Raw genomic sequence first — 16,539 nt, 5'->3', positions numbered from 1 at the left:
ACACAGACTATTTTTCAGCCGACAAGAAGAGTTGGTTATTCATATGCTATGAAGTAGAAGTGAATTTTAAGTTTAGATTTTAACATTTCCACAGAGGTTGCAGATCGGATCTCAGGGGGAAGAGCATTCCACAGCACCGGTGCCCGGATGGAGAACGCTCTCGAACCAGCAGAACACTTCTTTGCTCTCGGGATCACCAGAAGACCGGCACTCTCAGATCGTAGGCTTCGGACCGGGACATAGTGGCAGATCAGATCTGAAAGATAAGAGGGAGCAAGTCCATGTATGATTTTGTACAATACTAAGAGAACCTTGAAGTCACATCTATGGCTAACTGGGAGCCAATGCAGGTTAGCCAAAATCGGTGTTATGTGATCGTACTTTTTTGTCCTAATTAAAAGCCTCGCTGCGGCATTTTGTACTAGCTGAAGAGACTTGATTCTAGACTTCGGGAGACCCGAGAGTAGTGCATTACAGTAATCGAGACGGGAGGTAACAAATGCATGAATTATTGTTTCTGCATCAGACTGAGACAGTATTGAACGGATTTTAGCAATGTTACGAAGATGGAAGAAAGTGGTTCTAGTAATTTTCTTTACATGTATTTCAAAGGATAGATCAGGGTCAAATATGACACCTAAATTTTTAACTGAGTCACTCTGTGTGATGTGATATTTGTCAATGTTCACAGCAGTTTTTGAGAATAAGTCACGGCATTTAGATGGACCAATGACTAACATTTCGGTCTTTTCAGAGTTAAGTCGCAAGAAATTGAGTTGACATCCACTCTTTTTATCTCAATGAGGCAGGCCTCAACAAAAACAATCGAAAGAGCCGCTTCTGAGACGAAAAGTGACGTCTAATTTTGGTCAGTCAAGCCGAAAGAGTCGCTTCTTTATAAAAAGACATAATTGCTGTCACTACTAAGAAGCAATATGCAGGGAGGGGCTGCTCCCTCCGTGGGGACAGATGGGCACACTGTGTGCTGAGGGGGCAGGAGAGTCCAAGCTAGTGTCCGGTGACATACACAATTATATACGAATTGACATATGTGCTGCCCCGACTGCCCTCATTACCACATCCACTTTTCTTCGGGTGGGCAGAGCGTACCCGTGGGTGAGGGACAGGCCACCCCCCACTGGTAACGCCCCTGATGTCAAGGACGTAGCAAAAGCGAAAAGGACCAACCTGCCCCCAGCTGCTTGGAAACAGCGTCCAGTCGTCGACGTTCTCGCTCGGTCTCCTCTTTGGCTTCCCTAAGCTTCTCTTTAATAGGTAATTCCTCACTGGAGCACATTTTGTCCGCCTTTGAAGCTCAACGCTTGATTTGGACCGAATGAAATGGAAAAACGCTAGAAGGTGTCGCTCCAACTCGGGAGTAAAAAGGACAAACCTTCGAAAAGGACCAAAAGGTGATACTTCTGTCGAGCTTACGTCGATTTAAGTCGACTACAGGACGTTTGGTAGTTTTATCGACATTCTCTTGTTTGGCGGTGGTGCGGCAGCCATGACAGCTTCTCCTTCCAAACACCGCCGCAAAGGATTGTGGGACACAGATATAAACGGAGGACTGGATAGGTCTGCGTGCTGTAGCAGCCCGCTAACTAGCGTGCCTACATGGCGGCCATTTTGGTCGGGCCAACTTCGCGCAATGAATGTACATTGAAAATAAATCACACCCTGCAAAAAATGCTTCTTAAAAAACAGCAAATTATAAACCTTTATAGAAGTTCAATTTTAACACTGTATATAAAACTTATTTCAAATACAAAATCGGTGTTAGGAAGATATTTTGAGACTAAAAAAAACTTGCGTAAGCTTCTTTTTAACAATGTTTTATTTGTTTTTTGCAAATCACGGTAGATAAATTAATAAACATGTAGTTCACAGAATCGCACACCGAGCTCCGCCTTCAGCATTTCCAATGCTTCCACGCACTTTTCAGCTGGAAACAGGACCGGGCTGGGTTCTCTGCAGAGAGGTTTTGTGTAGCTGGGAGATGGACTGTGCTTTTTCACTTGTCCTAAAAGCAGCTGTAGTTTCACCTCAAATGCTTTTATGTGGGAAATGAGTTTCCCCTGGCCTTGTAGTTGCAAGTTAAAGCTGTTCAGCATTTCTGTCATGTCTGTTCAAAATGCCAGGTGCCATTTCCATTCTGGGTCCGTCAGCTCTGGCACCGTTTTGTTTTGTGAATGAAGAAATGCGTTCATTTCAGGTAGCAGCTCGTAAAAACGCCTGAAAACTCTGCCCCGGCTCAACCATTGGACCTCTGTGTAGTACAGCACATCTCCGTGCGCAGATTCCAGTTCAGACAGGAAGTCTTGGAACTGCCTGTGTTTAAGTCCCTTTGTTCTGATGAAGTTTATGCATGACACTACAATCTTCATGACAGAATCCCACATCAACACTTTGCAGCACAGTGCTTGCCGGTGAATTAGGCAGTGGACTTGTAGCAGGGCGGTGAGACCCCGTTCTTCCATCTCCTGGTTCATGCGTCCTATTAGACCCCGAGACATGCCCACCATACTAGGAACCCCATCAGTGGTGATGCTGGCCAGCTTTGACCAGTCCAGGTCCAACTCTTCCATGGTTTGGTACACTTTTCCGAAAATATCCTCCCCCCTCGTAGTCCCTTTCAGACTTTGGAGTGCTACCAGCTCCTCGCACATCTCAAAGTTTGCACTAACTCCACGAATAAAAATGAGCAGCTGCGCGGTGTCCTGCATGTCTGTGCTCTCATTCAGTGCTTATGAAAAAAGTTCAAATTCTTTTGTCTTCTGCTGCAGCTGGACATATACCGTAAATTCCGGACTATAAGCCGCTACTTTTTCCCCAAACGTTCAACCCTGCGGCTTATTCAGTGATGCGGCCAATTTATGTCATTTTTCTAACAGCCGCCAGCGGCGCTCGAGTTAGACCGCTGGAATATATGCGCCGAGGAAGACTGCAACTTCTTAGCTTGTGCACAAATTAAATTAGCGTAGACATATCCTCACCAAGCAAATTGTAAAAAGAAAGGCACATGACGCAGCTTTCAAGCTAAACGCAATCGAGCAGTCCGATAATGAAGGAACATGGGCTACTGCACGTAACCTTTACTTTGCTAGCGTGTTTTGGAATAAGGGAGCGTGGGACGACGTCTATATGACAAATTTTCTTTCAGATACTGAGGAAGACGACTTTGATGGCGTGAGTTGTAAGGATGAAGATGAGGACGGTTTATCGTGATTTCTACAGGTACTGTATAGTTTTTTTAAAAGACCCGCTTACTGTGACGCGAGCGTGTTGCTAGTAGCGTTTTGCTACCCTTCACAGGCACGGTTTGGGATGAGTTATAATATTATTATTAAAGCTTTGAAAACTCTCTCGGTGTACCGTCTTTCTTTGTAAATATGTGTAACCATGTATAAAATGTATTAGCAACTCTATATTTTTGTAATGTATTTATTTTAGAGACTTATTCTGATGTTTTCCACGGGCGAATCAAAAAGAAGGGGCGAAAACAACGTGGGCTGAAAAGAAGTAGAGTAAAGGTGAGACGTGTTTGTGGACGCAGCGGACAATAGTGGATATATATTTTTCCCACCCTGACCTTTGGAAATATACTTTTTTTCCTTGGATTACTTTCAACGGGACCCGGACTCTGCAGGTCTGCATCAAATCTTAAGCATCGGTATCATTTTCCGTTCAACAAGCCGGCTGCGGTTTTTGGACTTTGTACTTTATATTCAGTTACAATCGCTTTTATTTGCTGTAAATAGTGTCAATAAAATTGTTCAAACCAAAAATCGCAGGACATAAAGTCGGGTTTGGTTTACTTTTGTGATTGTGTTACATGTTTTAATGTGGGCGCATGCGGCTTATATACAGGTGCGGCTTGTGTAAGTACAAAAGCAGTTTTCCTCTTAAAATGTGGTGGGTGCGGCTTATAATCAAGTGCGCTCTATAGTCTGGAATTTACGGTACATTACCCCCGATTTCTTCAATGCTTCTGGTGATTGTAGACAGCATGTGTGATATTTGGTCAATTAAAAGTTTTTAAGCTCCCACTTTCAGTGAATGTTTGACCACAAACGGAACAGAAAAAAATTCTCTTCGCCAGTGTGGGTTCTTGTGTGTAATTTCGAGAGCGGATATGGATGATTTTTCACCACAAAGTCAACAAGTCAAAGGTTTCTCACAGGTGTGGGTTAGTTGGTGTAATTTCATGTGTCCTTTTCGGGTGATTTTTTTACCACAATCAGACCAGGCAAAAGGCTTCTCGCCAGTGTGAGTTCTTGTATGTAATTTCTAGTGAGGGGTATGGATGAATTTTTCACCACAAAGTCGACAAGTTCAAGGCTTCTCGCCAGTGTGGGTTAGTGTGTGTATTTTTAAGGTCCCACCTGTAGTGAATCTTTGACCGCAAACTGAGCAGGCAAAAGGATTCTCCCCAGTATGAATTTGTGTGTGTATTTTTAAGCTCCGACTTGTAGTGAATCTTTGAGCGCAAACTGAACAAGAAAAGGGCTTCTCACCAGTGTGGGATAGTTGATGTAATTTCAAGTGTCTATTTAGGGTGAATCTTTGACCGCAAACTGAGCAGGAAAAACGCTTCTCGCCAGTGTGGGTTCTAATGTGTACATTCAAGTTTCCTTGTTGGGAGAATAGTTTTCCACAAATTGAACAGACAAAAGGCTTCTCCCCAGTATGAATTCGTGTGTGCATTTTTAAGCTCCCGCTTTTAGTGAATCTTTGACCGCAGACTGAGCAAGAAAAAGGCTTCTCGCCAGTGTGGGTTCTCATGTGTATTTTTGAGCTCCCACTTGTAGTGAATCCTTGACCGCAAACTGAGCAAGAAAAAGGGTTCTCGCCAGTGTGTGTTAGTTGATGTGATTTCAAGTGTCCATTACTGATGAATTTTTTACCACAAACTGAGCAGCCGAAGGGCTTCATGCCAGTGTGGGTTAGTAGGTGTAATTTCAAGTATCCATTTCTGGTGAATTTTTTACCACAAACTGAGCAACAAAAAGGCTTCTCGCCAGTGTGGGTTCTGGTGTGTATTTTTAAGCTCCCACTCTCGGTGAATCTTTTACCACAAACTGAGCAGGCAAAAGGCTTCTCCCCAGTATGAATTCGTGTGTGTATTTTTAAGCTCCCTTTTCTAGTGAATCTTTGACCGCAAACTGAGCAAGAAAAAGGCTTCTTGCCATTGTGACTTCTAGTGTGTACAGTCAAGTTTCCTTGTTTGGAGAATTGTTTTCCACAAAATGAGCAGGCAAAAGGCTTCTCACCAGTGTGGGTTCTAATGTGACCCTTTAAACTTGTACTGACGGTAAAACTCTGACCACAAATTGAGCAGGCATAAGGCTTCTCGCCAGCGTGGAATTTCATATGCAACTTCACATAAGACTTGCTTCGAAACGTTTTCCCACACTGAGAACATGTGTTACCACCTTCCGACTGTGAGTTGCTTTCAGCGTTTGCGGAGTGGGACTTGTCGTCGTCATCCGTTTCCACGTGTTGACGGGAGCTGATGCTTAGAGGTTCCTGCCAACCGTTGTCTTCAGGTTGACCTTGATCTTTGACGGTCACTAGCAAGGCTGGAAAATCGTCCTCTTTAACGCGAACAGGCTCCCCATCCTCTGTCTCTTCCTTAGCGTGATAAGGCTTCAGATCCTCCTCCTCCTCAATTTTAACGGCAGGCAACTCTGGTTCCTGCCGCGCAGTAGGAAGATATTTTGGGCTGACGTCTGCAAGACACAAGTCACATTAATTTATATTGCCCTTAACACGTTCAGTGCCGTAAAGAATTAGTACGTTTTCAGACGCTTGTCACCGAGTGCCAAAACGTAAAAAAATTCGAAAGGCTTAGGCGCCGCTGAAAGGTAAGTATTAGACTTCTGGGAATTAAATCACCGCTAGATGGTAGGAGTGGCTTTGATCAGATTCCTTTGTCAACACTTAGTGCCGCGTTTTGTTCCTGTATTCGCCGTATTACTCTGCGAGAAGGCGCCAGCGTATATGCCAAGTAAGTGCAGTGTGACGAGAAAAGCAAAGATATAAGTAGCAACTGTTAACGCTTCAAATCTTTATTCGTTCTAAAAAAAATGACCAAGTCCGTTTGTTGGATTTTTGGAGAAAACATAGTTGGGTGTCGCCTGAAAAAAATATGCAGAGAGGAGATACGGCAAAAAGGGAACCCTCTTTATGCATTGCTCAAAACAACTCGTGATAACTCGTGATGGTCGCCTGCCCCGACTCACTCGGCAAACAGCTTCCCGCAACATCATCATCCCATGACTCCCGCCAGATATCTACACACAAAAGGCTCTTGTCAGCTCCAAGACTGTTTGCTTCAAGTTCATTTCAGGTTCAACTTTCCTTATCCTTACCTATTATCTACTTTCTACAACAACATCTCACTATTTCGTTCATTTATTAGCAAGAACCCTTATTTTATTTACTTGAAAGCAAAATTTGGAGACTGAATAGAACGCCATTCTTGTCATTACACAGCGTCATGAAATTCAAATCCGCCTCATTTCGTGCACCTATACACATAGAATTTGGAATAAAACAGAATTTTAAAGTAACATTGAATTCAAAAAATGACATTAGGTTTAAAAGTAGGGCAATTACCAATGTGCAACCAAATATTTTTTAATTTACACAATATAAAACTTAGGTAGGCAGAAACTGTGACAGGAGCGTGGGGGGGTGTTTTTAAAGGTTTGGGGCGACATTTTGAAACTTAAGCCTGTAATCATGACTCAGCCAGTAGATGTCACTGTGCTGCCACACATTTTGCATTTATTTCTTAGACACGCTCTAATGAACTCTTTTTTTTCATATTTTTGTTTTTTTCCCTGCCCTGAACAGGTCTAATAAAAGTAACATACCAGCAGATAGGCGCAATGGAAACAGAATTAGGGCTCTTTGAACTCAGTTGAGCATTGCTCACACATCCTTAACAGAGTAAGTCTAGAATCAAACACATGGTCGTGTAAAATCCGCACACACGCGAATAAAGCAAAATCATCACTACAATAACTTTCATCATTTCTTACGTGTAAAAATATACGAGAAGCCGCGGGTCTTATACTACTCGACAGCGGAACTTTAGATGTCAAGTAGTAATGTGCCTGTCAGTTCGAATCCTTGAAGCGTGTACCAAGCATTTCAGATGAGTGGTTCGTGTAGCGCGAGCCAATGTGTGTGTTGATGACGTAAGCGGAGTCATTTGAAGCCCCGCGAAACGCGCGTGCCATGTCATTGGTTCAGAGAATGATTTGCTAGCAAAGAGTGTTGTTTGAAGTAAAAGCGCCAAAGTAACGCTGTACTTGCGAAACAAAGGGGTGCTTTTGGGGTGTTTTTTCTGCACATGGGACAGGACAAGTGCACTGCGTAAAGAGAGGATGACTGGGGCAGTGTATTGGGAGATTTTGGGGAACAACCTCCTCTCTTTAGTCAGATCATTGAAGACGGGTCGTGGCGGGTCTTCCAACACTGAAACCACCCAAAGCACGCAGCTAGGAAAAACAGGGAGTGCTTCCGTAAGAAACAAATCAAGCTTCTAACATGGCCGAGACAGTCTCCCGACCTGATCCCAATCGAAAATCTTTTGAGGGAGCTCCAACTCAGAGTTTCTCAGCGACAGCCCAGAAACGTGACTGATCTAGAGAAGATCTGTGAGGAGGAGTGGGCCAAGAAATCTCCTGCGGTGTGTGCAAAGCTGGTGAAAGACTACAGGAAACGTTTGACCTCTAATAGCAGACAAAGGCTACTGTACCAAATATTAACATTCATTTTCTCAGGTGTTCAAATACTTATTTGCAACTATATCACACAAAGAAATCGTTAGAATATCATGCATTGTGATTTTTGGATTTTTCTTATTAGTTTAACTCTCTCACAGTGGACATGCATCTATGATGAAAATTTCAGACTTCTCAATGATTTCTAAGTGGGATATGTAGCAAAATAGCAGGGTGTTCAAATACTCTTTTTCTTCACTGTATGTATTGTGAAAGAATGAGCAAGACAGAAGCCCGGACCGTATTCGAAAGAAAAGTGCGGTGGACGTCGACGGCCAAATAGGAGATGTCGAGGACGTTGCAGAAAGTAAAACCACCAACCTGCTCTGTTCAACACAACTCTAAGTATCTTGTAAACAGCTCCTGGCAACTCTGGTTCCTGCCACGCAGTAGGAAGCAATTTTTCACCGATGTCTGCAACACACAAGTGAGATCGCATTAATTTGCGACGCCTTTATTCACAGAAACTCGCAAAGGGACGCACAAAACACAGCAGGGTTCCTACAGCTTAAAGCAAGTTAAATTCAAGACTTTTTGAATGCCTTTGGATGTCAAATTTAAGACAAAGTTGACAAAAAAAAACACACAATTGAAACAAACAAAAAAACACTACATGAATAAGAGGCATTTGTAAACAAATGCTTGTTGTATTTTATTTATTTAAATTACATTTTGGTCCAGTTAAAAACATTTGAACTGAAAAACATAGCACCCTCCAGAGTTATAGACATTAAGGAAGGTTGCAATGGGTGTTGCAAGGACCTCATACACAGTCAGTCTCAACAATAAATATAGAGTAAGTTATAGAGAAATCAAGCTTCCTGTCTCAAAATTTCAAAAGATGCAGCAGGTTCTACAGTAGAATGCATCTGGTCCAGGTGCCAATCTGAGTACTCAGAAGGCCTAAACCTTGCAAACTTCTACGCTCGTTCTACTCCCTCAAGAACGAGGAAACCAAAGAATCAGGTTACTTTTAAGCTATTAAATATCGATGAGTCTTAAGTCGAGATTCGAAAATTTCCTGTCACAAGATGCCTCCATCTTGTGAATCCCAAAACTCCCAAACTCCCAAACGCAGGGCACAAAAAAAAAACAAAAAACGGGTGGCACAATGGATGTGGTGTAACCTGACTTGAGAGACGTTTATTTAAACAGCAACAACAAAAGACTCTATCGACGAGAAGGGGGTGTGGGACTTGGGTAGTGGAGGAGGAGATCTTGAGAGGGAAACTTGAGAGTTCATCTTTGGGTGGCGAGAATCTTGAAAATAGGTTACTTGGTAATACCCTTAAGAAGACTGTTGAAGTTGCAGGTCTTGGGACAAAGAAGGAAAACTTGACAGGGAGACTGGGGAAGTTCTTGGGGAGGAGAGAATCTAGAAAAGGAGACTTTGAAATACCCTTAAGAGGAGGGTTGGAGTGAGTAGCAAGTCTTGGAGTGGAGAAACTGGAACGTGGAAGGGATTGACGGAGGTCGCCTAGCTTGTTTTTTTTGGTGAGTGAAAAGTCTACAGTAATCGAAACGTTCAGCAATATGAGGTGGGACCCTGGGGTATTCATGGGAGAGGTGGCTGATTGTCTAATTGCAAACACATGAGGAGAGGAAAAGTGGAGGGGGCCTGAAAATGGGGTGAAACTGCCATGGTTTGCAGATTAGAAGGACTGAAGGCACAAAACCATGACATATCCACATGGTCGTGTAAAATCCGCACACAGAAAAATACGACAAAGAGGATCACTACAACCACTTTTAGCAGTTTTCCTGTATACAGTACAAATATGTTCATACAGAGGAGACCGGGTACATTTGTAATACTTTGCTTTCTCCCCCCATTTATGTAGTTGTTAACTAGTATGAAACGGATGCCAAAAATATGGACATAAGAGCCTCTTGCCAGAAATGTGACAATCTTCAGCAGGTTTGACATGAAATACAAAAAAACGGGGGGGAAAGAAAAAGGTGGACATTTTACCGGCAATTGCGTTTTTGGACCATACAATTGAGAGACCTGGGCTCCCGGGTGGCCTGCTTTGGCAGGCGAGGGGACCGAGGTGGAAAAGAACCATATGATGCGGTGGGGGTAAACCTGTGTATGCTGATGAAGGGTTTCGTGTTATATTACCTCAGCCCTTGTTGTGCAGTGGGCTTAATGTTCGGTGTCTGGTTGGGAAGAACCGAGTGTAATGGATTTTTTGGGTGAATGCGAGCGTGTTCTTGACTGTGGCCACCTCCCACTAGGGGATATAAAGATAGAAAATTGAGACGCTGTCACTCAAGAGTATTCAAATGTCTTGTGTGAGGTCAAAATGGAAAGGAGAGTATCTTTTATCAACGGCATCCAAATAAATCTCTTCCGATGGGTCAAACTTTGAGTGTAGAATGGTCACCGTGCTGCTGGTGTCCCCATGATACAAATGTACACAGTCTCTCCTATATGTTTCAAAGAATTAGTGCGAAGAGCCTGGGACTTCTCCGGACCAAACTACAAGGTCCGTGCAGCTTTTTCATGGCCAAACTCAAGCACTTTTTAAGGACATTTAAAGCCAATTTTCTAATTTCTCCAGGACCATTGAATGAAGAAGTTACGCGCCAATCAAAAGAACGGGAGCCTAAACCTTAGTGTCAAACCCTAACCTTGTTTCGGCACCCTAAAAACTTTGAAAATTCTAAATTGCAGTCAAAACCCTAACAAATAACCCTTGACCTAACTTTAGACCTAACCCCGTTTTAAACTGTGTCCCTAGCCTTACATTTTAGGCTAGCTGTAACCCCAGCCCTAAACCTTTAGCTATTTTTGGGAAACCTACATTCAGTTGAGAACCCCAATTTGGGGCTCAAACCCTAGTTCATAACCCACAATTTATCCCAAGAGCCAAGAAGAGCTCCGCAGGTTCGAGAGCGTTCTCCATTCGGGCCCCGGTGCTGTGGAATGCTCTTCCCCCTGAGATTCGATCTGCAACCTCAGTGGAATAGTTTAAATCTAGGCTTAAAACAAACTTCTACTCTATAGCATATGAATAGCCTACATTTTATGTTGGCAATATCTGTGTATTATTTGTCCTCATGTAGGTTTTGGAACAGGGGATGGTGTCTCTTTTTCCATTTTCTCTATTTTGTGTTTTTTTGCTGAATTGTTCCCCTTTTTAGCCATGATGTGCATACTGTTACATAACAATTAGTCATACATGCACTAAATCAACAAAAACAATCTAAAGAGACGCTTCTGAGACGAAAAGAGACATCTAATTTTGGTCAGTCAAGCTGAAAGAGTCGCTTCTCTATAAAAAGACAGAATTGCTGTCACTACTACGAAGCAATATGCAGGGAGGGGCTGCTCCCTCCGTGGGGACTGATATGCACCCTGTGTGCTGAGGGGGCAGGAGAGTCAAAGCTAGTGTCCGATGACATACACAATTATATACGAGATGACATATGTGCTGCCCCGACTGCCCTCATTACTACATCCACTTTTCTTTGGATGGGCAGAGCGTGCCCGTGGGTGAGGGACAGGCCACCCCCCACTGGTAACGCCCCTGATGTCAAGGACGTAGAAAAAGCAAAAATGACCAACCTGCCCCCAGCTGCTTGGAAACAGCATCCAGTCGTCGATGTTCTCGCTCGGTCTCCTCTTTGACTTCCCGAAGCTTCTCTTTAATACGTCCTTCCTCACTGGAGCACATTTTGTCCGCCTTTGAAGCTCAACGCTTGATTTGGACCGAATGAAATGGGAAAAAACGCCACGAGGTGTCGTTCCAACTCGGGAGTAAAAACGACAAACTTTCGAAAGGGACCGCAAGGTAATACTTCTGTCGAGTTTACGTCGTTTTAAGTCGACTACAGGACGTTTGGTAGTTTTCTCGACATTTTCTTGTTTGGCGGTAGTGCGGCAGCCATGACAGCTTCTCCTTCCAAACACCGCCGCAAAGGATTGTGGGACACAGATATAAACAGAGGACTAGATAGGTCCGCATGCTGTGGCAGCCCGCTAACTAGCGTGCCTACGTGGCGGCCATTTTGGTCGGGCCAACTTCGCGCAATGAATGTACATTGAAAAGAAATCACAACCTGCAAAACATCCTTCTTAAAAAACAGCTAATTATAAACCTTTATAGAAGTTAAATTTTAACACTGTAAATAAAACTCTGAGAAAAACTTATTTCAAATACAAAATCGGTGTTGGGAAGATATTTTGAGACTAAAAAAAAACTTGCGTAAGCTTCTTTTTAACAATGTTTTATTTGTTTTTTGCAAATCACGGTAAATAAATTAATAAACATGTAGTTCACAGAATCGCACACCGAGCTCCGCCTTTAGCATTTCCAATGCACACATTTCAGCTGGAAACAGGACCGGGATGGGTTCTCTGCAGAGAGGTTTTGTGTAGCAATTTTCACTTGTCCTGAAAGCAGCTGTAGTTTCACCTCAAATGCTTTTATGTGGGAAATGAGTTTCCCCTGGCCTTGTAGTTGCAAGTTAAAGCTGTTCAGCATTTCTGTCATGTCTGTTCAAAATGCCAGTTGCCATTTCCATTCTGGGTCCGTCAGCTCTGGCACCGTTTTGTTTTGTGAATGAAGAAATGCGTTCATTTCAGGCAGCAGCTCGTAAAAACGCCTTAAAACTCTGCCCCGGATCAACCACTGGACCTCTCTCTGTCTAGTACAACACATCTCCAGTTCAGACAGGAATTCTTGGAACTGCCTGTGTTTAAGTCCCTTTGCTCTGATGAAGTTTATGCATGACACCACAACTTTCATGACAGAATCCCACGTCAACACTTTGCACCACAATGCTTTTTTTGTGAATTAGACAGTGGACTTGTAGCAGGGCGGTGAGACCCCGTTCTTCCATCTCCTGGTTCATGTGTCCTATTAGACCCCGAGACATGCCCACCATACTAGGAGCTCCATCAGTTGTGATGCTGGCCAGCTTTGACCAGTCCAGGTCCAACTCTTCCATGGTTTGGTACACTTTGCCGAAAATATCCTCCCCCCTCGTAGTCCCTTTCAGACTTTGGAGTGCTGCCAGCTCCTCTCACATCTCAAAGTTTGCACTAACTCCCACGAATAAAAATGAGCAGCTGCGCGGTGTCCTGCACGTCTGTGCTCTCATTCAGTGCTAATGAAAAAAAATTCAAATTCTCTTGTCTTCTGCTGTAGCTGGGCATATACCGTAAATTCCGGACTATAAGCCGCTACTTTTTTCCCAAACGTTCAACCCTGCGGCTTATTCAGTGATGCGGCCAATTTATGTCATTTTTCTAAAGTACGCCAACGGCGCTCGAGTTAGACTGCTGGAATATATGCGCTGAGGAAGACTGCAACTTCTTAGCTTGTGCACATATTAAATTAGTGTAGATATATCCTCACCATGCAAATTGTAAAAAGAAAGGCACATGACGCAGCTTTCAAGCTAAAAGTAATCGAGCGATCCGATAAAGAAGGAAACAGAGCTACTGCACGTAAACTTTACTTTGCTAGCGTGTTTTGGAATAAGGGAGCGTGGGACGACGTCTATATGACAAATTTTCTTTCCGATACTAAGGAAGATGACTTTGATGGCGTCAGTTGTAAGGAGGAAGATGAGGACGGTTTATCGTGATTTCTAAATGTACTGTATAGTTTTTTTAAAAGACCCGCTTACTGTGACGCGAGCGTGTTGCTAGTAGCGTTTTGCTATCCTTCACAGGCACGGTTTGGGATGAGAGTTATATTATTATTAAAGCTTTGAAAACTCTCTCGGTGTACCGTCTTTCTTTGTAAATATGTGTAACCATGTATAATATGTATTAGCAACTCTATATTTTTGTAATGTATTTATTTTAGAGACTTATTCTGATAGGTTTTCCATGGGCGAATCAAAAAGAAGGGGCGAAAACAACGCGGGCTGACAAGAAGTGGAGTAAAGGTGAGACGTGTTTGTGGACGCAGCGGACAATAGTGGATATATATTTTTCCCACCCTGACCTTTGGAAATATAGACTTTTTTTCCTTGGATTACTTTCAACGGGACCCGGACTCTGCAGGTCTGCATCAAATCTTAAGTATCGGTATCATTTTCCGTTCAACAAGCCGGCTGCGGTTTTTGGACTTTGTACTTTATATTCAGATACAATCGCGTTTATTTGCTGTAAATAGTGTCAATAAAATTGTTCAAACCAAAAGTCGCAGGACATAAAGTCGGGTTTGGGTTACTTTTGTGATTGTGTTACATGTTTTAATGTGGGCGCATGCGGCTTACATACAGGTGCGGCTTGTGGAAGTACAAAAGCAGTTTTCCTCTTAAAATGTGATGGGTGCGGCTTATAATCAGGTGCGCTCTATAGTCTGGAATTTATGGTACATTATCCCCGATTTCTTCAATGCGTCTGGTGATTGTAGACAGCATGTATGATATTTGGTCAATTAAAAGTTTTTAAGTTCCCACTTTCAGTGAATGTTTGACCACAAACCGAGCAGAAAAAATTCTCTTCGCCAGTGTGGGTTCTTGTGTGTAATTTCTAGTGAGGGGTATGGATGAATTTTTCACCACAAAGTCGACAAGTTCAAGGCTTCTCGCCAGTGTGGGTTAGTGTATGTATTTTTAAGGTCCCACCTGTAGTGAATCTTTGACTGCAAAAAGAACAAGAAAAAGGCTTCTCACCAGTGTGGGTTCTCATGTGTTTCTTTAAGCTCCCACTCTGGGTGAATCTTTGACCGCAAACTGAACAAGAAAAAGGCTTCTCACCAGTGTGGGATAGTTGATGTAATTTCAAGTGTCTATTTAGGGTGAATCTTTTACCACAAACTGAGCAAGAAAAAGGCTTCTCGCCAGTGTGGGTTAGTTGGTGTGTTTTCAAGTTTCCATTTCGGCTGAATTTTTTACCGCAAACTGAGCAGGCAAAAGGTTTCTCACCCGTGTGGGTTCTAGTGTGTAATTTTAAGCTCCCACTTTCGGTGAATCTTTTATCGCAAATTGAGCAGGAAAAACGCTTCTCGCCAGTGTGGGTTAGTGTGTGTCTTTTTAAGCTCCCATTCTCTGTGAATCTTTTACCACAAATTGAGCAGGGGAAAGGCTTCTCGCCAGCATGGAATTTCATATGCAACTTCATAGAAGACTTGCGTAGAAACCTTTTCCCACATTGAGAACATGAGTTACCAGCTTCCGACTGCGAGTCGCTTTCAGTGTGGGTTAGTCTGTGTTTTTTTACGCTCCAACCGTCAATGAATCTTTGACCGCAAACTGAGCAGGAAAAAGGCTTCTCGCCAGTGTGGGTTCTAATGTGTACATTCAAGTTTCCTTGTTGGGAGAATAGTTTTCCACAAATTGAGCAGGAGAAAGGCTTCTCCCCAGTGTGGGTTCGTGTGTGTAGTTTTAAGACCCCACTGAGGGTGAAACATTTTCCACAAACTGAACAGACAAAAGGCTTCTCCCCAGTATGAATTCGTGTGTGCATTTTTAAGCTCCCGCTTTTAGTGAATCTTTGACCGCAGACTGAGCAAGAAAAAGGCTTCTCGCCAGTGTGGGTTCTCATGTGTATTTTTAAGCTCCCACTTGCAGTGAATCCTTGACCGCAAACTGAGCAAGAAAAAGGGTTCTCGCCAGTGTGTGTTAGTTGATGTGATTTCAAGTCTCCATTACTGGTGAATTTTTTACCACAGACTGAGCAGCCGAAGGGCTTCATGCCAGTGTGGGTTAGTTGGTGTGATTTCAAGTATCCATTTCTGGTGAATTTTTTACCACAAACTGAGCAACAAAAAGGCTTCTCGCCAGTGTGGGTTCTGGTGTGCATTTTTAAGCTCCCACTCTCAGTGAATCTTTTACCGCAAACTGAGCAGGCAAAAGGCTTCTCCCCAGTGTGGGTTAGTTGGTGTATTTTCAATTTTCCATTTTGGATGAAATTTTTACCGCAAACTGAGCAAGAAAAAGGCTTCTCGCCAGTGTGACTTCTAGTGTGTACAGTCAAGTTTCCTTGTTTGGAGAATTGTTTTCCACAAAATGAGCAGGCAAAAGGCTTCTCACCAGTGTGGGTTCTAATGTGATTCTTTAAACTTGTACTCACGGTAAAACTCTGACCACAAATTGAGCAGGCATAAGGCTTCTCGCCAGCGTGGAATTTCATATGCAACTTCATATAAGACTTGCTTCGAAACGTTTTCCCACACTGAGAACATGTGTTACCACCTTCCGACTGCGAGTCGCTTTCAGCGTTTGCGGAGTGGGACTTGTCGTCGTCATCCGTTTCCATGTGTTGACGGGAGCTGATGCTTAGAGGCTCCTGCCAACCGTTGTCTTCAGGTTGACCTTGATCTTTGACGGTCACTAGCAAGACTGGAAAATCGTCCTCCTCTTTAACGCGAACAGGCTCCCCATCCTCTGTCTCTTGCTTGACGTGATAGGGCTTAAGATCCTCTTCCTCCTCAATTTTAACGGCAGGCAACTCTGGTTCCTGCCGCGCAGTAGGAAGATATTTTTGGCTGACGTCTGAAAGACACAAGTCACATTAATTTATATTGCCCTTAACACGTTCAGTGCCACAAGAATTAGTACGTTTTCAGACGCTTGTCCCCGAGTGCCAAAATGTAAAAAAATTCTAATGGTTTAGGCGCCGCTGAAAGGTAAGTATTAGACTTCTGGGAATTAAATCACCACTAGATGGTAGGAGTGGCTTTGATCAGATTCCTTTGTCAACACTTAGTGCCGCGTTTTGTTCCTGTATTCGCCATATTACTCTGTGAGAAGGCGCCAGCGTATATGCCAAGTAAGT

The 16,539-nt window shown here is 43.3% G+C and overlaps 1 protein-coding gene and 1 pseudogene across 1 annotated transcript; both read right to left on the bottom strand.

Moving 5' to 3' along the window:
* Positions 1-1,855: 1,855 nt before the first annotated feature.
* Positions 1,856-11,700, bottom strand: LOC148368440 (uncharacterized; annotated as a pseudogene).
* A 372-nt stretch (positions 11,701-12,072) lies between these two features.
* Positions 12,073-16,253, bottom strand: LOC148368439 (uncharacterized). The gene has a single exon (XM_088330417.1). The coding sequence runs from the start codon at positions 16,018-16,020 to the stop codon at positions 14,338-14,340; it is 1,683 nt and encodes a 560-aa protein (XP_088186543.1). The 5' UTR covers positions 16,021-16,253; the 3' UTR covers positions 12,073-14,337.
* Positions 16,254-16,539: the final 286 nt, after the last annotated feature.

Source organism: Urocampus carinirostris, chromosome 3 (assembly GCF_059441175.1).
Source record: "Urocampus carinirostris isolate Australia breed hairy pipefish chromosome 3, RoL_Ucar_1.0, whole genome shotgun sequence".
In the NCBI taxonomy this organism is placed as follows: domain Eukaryota; kingdom Metazoa; phylum Chordata; class Actinopteri; order Syngnathiformes; family Syngnathidae; genus Urocampus; species Urocampus carinirostris.
This window is presented reverse-complemented; position numbering and strand designations above follow the sequence as displayed.

Bases quoted from the DNA above. Each gene is read 5' to 3' on its own strand.
- LOC148368439 (XM_088330417.1), bottom strand. From the start codon at position 16,020: ATGGAAACGGATGACGACGACAAGTCCCACTCCGCAAACGCTGAAAGC.